Here is a 6,000-nt window from a genome sequence, read left to right on the forward strand (position 1 = left end):
AACAGACTTTCATGCTGTTTTTGGCTGGGACTTCAGTGGTTGTACAGTGGATGCCTGGTAATACTGTGCTCAAGTACCTACTGTACAGTGGGTGATACCATCTGCTGTTTTCCGCAGTTGCCAGCAAGTGCCTGACCAATTTCCTAAATCCTCTGCAATTTACTGCAGATTTTAGTGTGTGTAAGATGTGTCACAGAGCACATGGTTGTAAAGGTATTTGTTCACTAAACTGGCCATTCTGGTGCCTTTACAGACGCTCAATCTGCTCCAGATCTGTGCTTCACCAAGGTGAATGAGGCTGGAGATTCCTTTGGAAACTGTGGCAAAGACCTGATGGGAAAATACAGGGCCTGCACTGAGAGGTTAGAGTCTTTCACAGTTTGAGTCAACTCATAAATATACTAAAAAACAGGGAGGATGCAAATTTCATTATGTTTCTACTGAAGGGATGCTAAATGTGGCAAAATTCAGTGTCTGAGCTCTTCCTCCAAACCCATTGGTACCAATGCTGTCCCTATCGACACCACCATCCCTGACGGCCATCGGAAAATCCTGTGCCGAGGTACGCATGTCTACCGTCCTGACAAAGAAGAGGAGAACCAGGGGGATACACTAGACCCAGGGCTAGTCATGACAGGAACCAAGTGTGGGGATAATGCAGTGAGTACTGTACACATAATAGTACTGGGTGTAGCCTGCAATACTAACTGGTCTAGCTTGTTTTGAACCAATCATTTTGGATGATTTCTTAAAAAACTTCCCCTGAGAGTTATGTTAGAAAGCAAAACGATAGTTAACAGTAGCCACGGTCGTTATCACTCACCATGTATGACAATGCAATATTTTATCTTTCTCTTGGAGCAGATTTGTTTTGGTGGAGAGTGCCGCAATGCATCCTTCCTGCAAGCGGATGAGTGCAGCTCCAAGTGTCATGGCCATGGGGTAGGTGCACACCCTCACTGCCTTTCTGGCAGAGAACTGGCAGACCTTTAGCCTGTGTAGGTGGCCTGGCTTCACTGTGCCAGGACACTTCCCGTCCTCCCATCAGTTTGCAGTTGTACTCAGTCACACAGTGTGAACGAGAGAAAAACAACTACGCAGATTTCTTTTGATGCATAATCAATCAGTGAAATTTCTCTTCCTCATTCCTATTCCATTTCAGTCAAATTGATGCAAACAACAAATAAAAAACAAATTGCCAACAATAAGCAATATGCAAATGACATCATACTAATACACCTCTGAAGCTGTGCATCATTCTGTAGTTGGCTTAATGCCCATATTAGGAACAGTTTTTCTAAATATCACCATATCTTTTGAATTATGAAGTCATTTTGCAGTCAAACTATGAATAATGCTACATCCATGCTACAGGTCTGCCACCAGTCATGGGCATTGATATGATGTCACATGAATGTAAGTCTATTAAAAACAATTATACATCAATGTTAGTTACTCAAACAATTTTCTTCATAATTAAATCATTAAGATGTAAACAACCTCATTCAGAGTGGTTTAATGTGAAATGCTCAATTCTAGAGAAAAATCTTAGTGTCAGAATTGATCACAGTGGTGGTGATAGGAACCAGATGTCAATGCCTGTTGAATACCTCTAAAAGCTCCCTTACAGAAAGTTATTACATGTAATGGTTATGAATAAGCTGCCTGATGTCTGTTTTAAAGCAAAATAGTTCCAAAGGAAAACTTATTTTACCATTATCAACATTAAATACAAAAATGCAGAAGACATGTGTCTAGCTTGCATAGCTTGCATGTAGCAATATTCATAATTCAGGATGCAGTGATATTTGGAGGATATCAAAAAACACTGTCCATTTTTAAATTAGCTAAGACCCCGAGTTCCTAATATGGGCATGATACCAACTACAGTGGTTTTTGGCTTCACTTCATTAGCATGTTTGGTCAAGCTATTTCTTTGAGGATGGCTACTAAAGTGTTCTATTATGTTTAAGCAGGTCATGGTAAAACTAAACCAATGTATTATTATATTTATAAATACCCTTAAGCAATATCTATGTAGACTATACAGTTAAACAGAAAAGAAATGACAAAAGACACTGCCGGCACTGTTGATTGAGTCCGCATGGTCTCTTCTCTTGTAGCTGTGCAACAACAATCATAACTGCCACTGTGATGCAGGCTGGGCGCCACCATATTGTGAGAAAGCAGGAACTGGTGGCAGTGTGGACAGTGGCCCTGTAATCGCACATAGTAAGTGAAACGTACCAAGACCCAAGACATGCATGCTGTCACAGTATGATCTGTATTACAGCATTTGTCTCAGCAGTATTTTGGTTTATGAAATACACTATATTGTATTTATGAACTAACTGTCGTATTTCATATTGATGTTGCAGGTAACTTACTTCCTCTACTGGTGATCCTGACTTTACTTCTCTTTCTGGGATTGGCTGTTCTGTTCCTCCGGTGGTACTCCAAGCATAAGTGTCATTCTCTTAAAGACATTGCCCACAGTCCTCCCCGGATATGCATTAAGTAATTATCGAGATTCACAGCTTTGATGATATTCATGAACTCATCTCTTAGATGTTCTGTTCTTCTCATAATGTTTCTGTCTGAAGTGCTGATTGCAGAGAACATGAGCTGAATTTATTCACTTTGATTTGTTCCACAGTGTCTCAGATTCGCCAGACTCCAAAGCTCCTGCTAATGGCCACGCAAACCCAACATTCCAGCTAAAGAAACCTGACACAGATAATCCGGTAAGAGGTCGCTTGCAGTATCAGTGGTATGGAAAGATGGTTTGCAGTATGTTTATCTAATCGATTGTTTTTTAAAAAAGCAATGTTCTTGAATTGGGTTTTGAAAGCAGTGTGTCCATGTGTTCTCATTGCCAGGCTAGTCAAAGGGCTAGTCCTGCTGGTCCATCAAGATCGAGACACTCCATTATTCGGCCTACAGTGAAGCCTCCACCCCTCCCAGCATACGCATTACAACAGCAGGGTTCACACCCCAAGATCCCCTCCAGTCCACACCCATCTCCATCAGTCACACCCAAACCCAGACCAAGCCCCCCCAGCAGACCTCCACCACCATGCCCTGTTACCAAACCCTCTCAGATCAAAGAGGTGAGTGTCTTTCAGCTGTGGTAGATTGACCCGATATAATGACCCCAAACTACCTTCACCTGTCAAATCCTAAAAAAGAGAAACAGGAGAAGATCTCTGATCTCTGATATCACTCATCTCCTAAAATTGCTAATTGCAGTTTTGTTTAAAGTGACCATATCGTGGAAAACCGAAATGTAAAATTTAAAATCCAGCTTTTTTAAAATAAAAGAGTTTAATGTGTTTCAAAACATACTATTATATATGGAAAATAAGTTGCAAAACAGCCCATTTGAATTAGCTGAACGTATATATATATATCCGCCTACAGCAGTTTAAACCTGCTCACTCACTTTTTAATTATAAGGATTGTTTCAGCCTGCACTACTTTGTGAACAAGACACAATTTGGGACAGCCAATCAGAACAGAGATCATTTACTTATATCGGTCTTATAGGCAAAGTAACAAATACAGCCTCTTTAATTCTATGGGATAAAGATGTTCATGTTTGGAAAATGTTCATGCAAAAATCACAAATTGATTTTGGTTCATAAAACCCCACATCATTAGTGGATGTCATTGAAAACAATAGAACACAACATAAATGTAGGATATATGCAGTTTAAGTGGTAACATATTACTGTATTGTTTTTAACCAGGAGGTGTCACAAAGAAAAGGCCTTCAAGTGTCATCAGGGCTGTTACAGAATGGGAAGTCCAGTCTGATGTCCCCTGCTGGACATGTTAGGTAATCCACTGGAGAATGCAACAGTGAGGCGGTACCTCACAAGTACAAATGTGATCCCAAACAGTCTGATATTCTTCAGACTCTTTTTATGACATTCAGTTATATGACACGTATCTAATCCATAGTAAATTAGGCATAATTTCAATATGATCTTTCCTTCTTTTATTATTACTCTGCAGGTATCAAACTGAACTCTGTGGAAAGAGATGAGACTTTGTGAAGCTCATGAAGGCAATGGGCATTACTCCTCTGTGCAGAGTATTGTGAAAATGAAAGACTGGAACAACCCCCAACATCCAGGCATTACACTTCTTCAGGAACGACCATGGAGACTGCTAACACCACATCCAACACCATGTCTGCCTGATATACTTGAAACCGGAAGTGTTATGTATTTAACCAAATTTGTGAAAGTATTTAACTTTCTTTTGGTACTGTTCCAACATTCGTGTGCCATATTTTTGATTACTTCACATCTTATTTATTGCTAAGGCTTAAGAGGATACTAGGGATGAACGCTATGAGCATGAATGGCTTACATTAAGAACATGTCATTTTAGGAGTGGATTGCATGCAGTATTGAAAAATATGCCAACTTGTGTGAAGGACATTTTTAAGCTTTAACTGGAAAAACAAAGAAAATGGATTTTCTGCTTGGTATATTAAGACAATATAAACTCATGTATAGCAATAACTACCGATTCAGATTCATTGTACAGTGAGTAACTTTCCTGTGTACATTTTTAGTTGTCTTTTGTTGCTTGGTTTTAGACTAAATCAACTAGATCAGGAGTATATTTGCAAAGATGCTGGACATTGTATATAAAAATAATGTATCAAATCACTTGCGGCCATCCTGTAAAGCTCCAGTGAGATGAGCCTGGCTTTGTTCACTCTTCACTCACAAGCCACTCGGGAACACTTGACGAAATGCACCTTATATTATGTAAAATAAGGGCATCAAACCAGGGAATGTTTATTAATGATATACTGTATACACGTTTTGAGATTTTTAGCTTGAAAGTGGTTGTTTTGCTATGATCAGTCTTTAAACAAAGTCCCCTGAAAGCTCTTTCTATTTATAATCCATGCAGCTCTTTACTGTAGCTAAATTGAAATCTACAGTACATGTTTGAAGTCACCTACAGTGGGCAACAGAGCTAGATTTTGAAAGAGTTGTGTGGATCATACGTCTGATACAGACCCACAGAAATTACTGGAGGACTTTGTTTAATCTGTATTTACAGTTTATCATAGTAATATAAACATTTCTAAATGCTCAAAATCTTGCTTATTGTATATCTAGCTCTAAGTAGCCTTAAATGGTCCTGTGAAAAGCAGCTGAATGTGTTCTTGGTGAGCTTAAATAGGATTTTCCTATTTATGCATTGAATTGAAATATGAAAAAGAACTTGTTTTTTCTTTTGAACATTGTTGCAGTATAAGGGTATGCTGAGATGGAATGATGTTGATTCTAATGCGAGTCAACACCCAGGCATAATGATGCCTTAAAATAGGGACCACATAAACTGAGGAAACGCACTGTGAATCTGATGAGTATAACTATTAGAATTGAACATCCAGCGTACGCTGGAGCATTTCTGAAGTAGGCTACTTAATGTATATTGTCCTCAGTTCTTTGTTTACTTGCACCTTATTGACTTGTGTGAAATTGTATTGTCTGTTATAAAGGCTCACAGGAAATGTCCTTCAAATGATTATTTTCAGTGATTACTGGACAGAATCAGATGTTCTGAATCTATGCCATGAATGGAGAAGTGATGGCTGCAAAAGCAGGTTAAATAAAATTTGCTTATACAAATGACTGAGATTTTCTTTTTTTTTTTTGGCAAAACTTGAGTTTGATTAGAAATAATAAATTGTCCTGGTTGTTAGGCTAATATGCTTTCCATACAGTGTGGGAATAGTTTTTGGGTCTGAAAGAAACACTTGTGGCAGATTTTGAGATAGGTGAATTCGGTACATTTGAAAAGGCACTTACAAAAGAAAATATATAGTTTTATGGAAAATTTGTAAAAATTACAGTCCACATATGGAAACTAAGCTGCAAAAACAGCCTGTTTTAAATTCATTGTTTTTGTGAGGTCATAAACACCATCATATTTACATCTATCCGCCAGTTCAACCTGCAGCAGTTTAGC

General features: G+C 38.6%; 1 protein-coding gene across 2 annotated transcripts in view; it reads left to right on the plus strand.

Annotated features, from left to right (window-relative positions):
* adam19b (ADAM metallopeptidase domain 19b) overlaps positions 1-5,663 on the plus strand; it is a 39,381-nt gene extending 33,718 nt beyond the window's left edge. For both annotated transcript variants that reach the window (XM_036568422.1, XM_036568423.1), the window contains 9 exons: positions 254-362; positions 447-660; positions 865-942; positions 2,124-2,232; positions 2,379-2,517; positions 2,657-2,744; positions 2,880-3,110; positions 3,750-3,838; positions 4,018-5,663. In XM_036568422.1, the coding sequence (XP_036424315.1) occupies positions 254-362; positions 447-660; positions 865-942; positions 2,124-2,232; positions 2,379-2,517; positions 2,657-2,744; positions 2,880-3,110; positions 3,750-3,838; positions 4,018-4,048 (1,088 nt within the window). In that variant the 3' untranslated portion in view covers positions 4,049-5,663. The remainder of the gene's footprint in view (positions 1-253; positions 363-446; positions 661-864; positions 943-2,123; positions 2,233-2,378; positions 2,518-2,656; positions 2,745-2,879; positions 3,111-3,749; positions 3,839-4,017) is intronic.
* The last annotated feature ends 337 nt before the right edge of the window (positions 5,664-6,000 follow it).

The sequence above is a fragment of the Colossoma macropomum genome, unplaced genomic scaffold (genome assembly GCF_904425465.1).
Source record: "Colossoma macropomum unplaced genomic scaffold, Colossoma_macropomum, whole genome shotgun sequence".
NCBI lineage: Eukaryota > Metazoa > Chordata > Actinopteri > Characiformes > Serrasalmidae > Colossoma > Colossoma macropomum.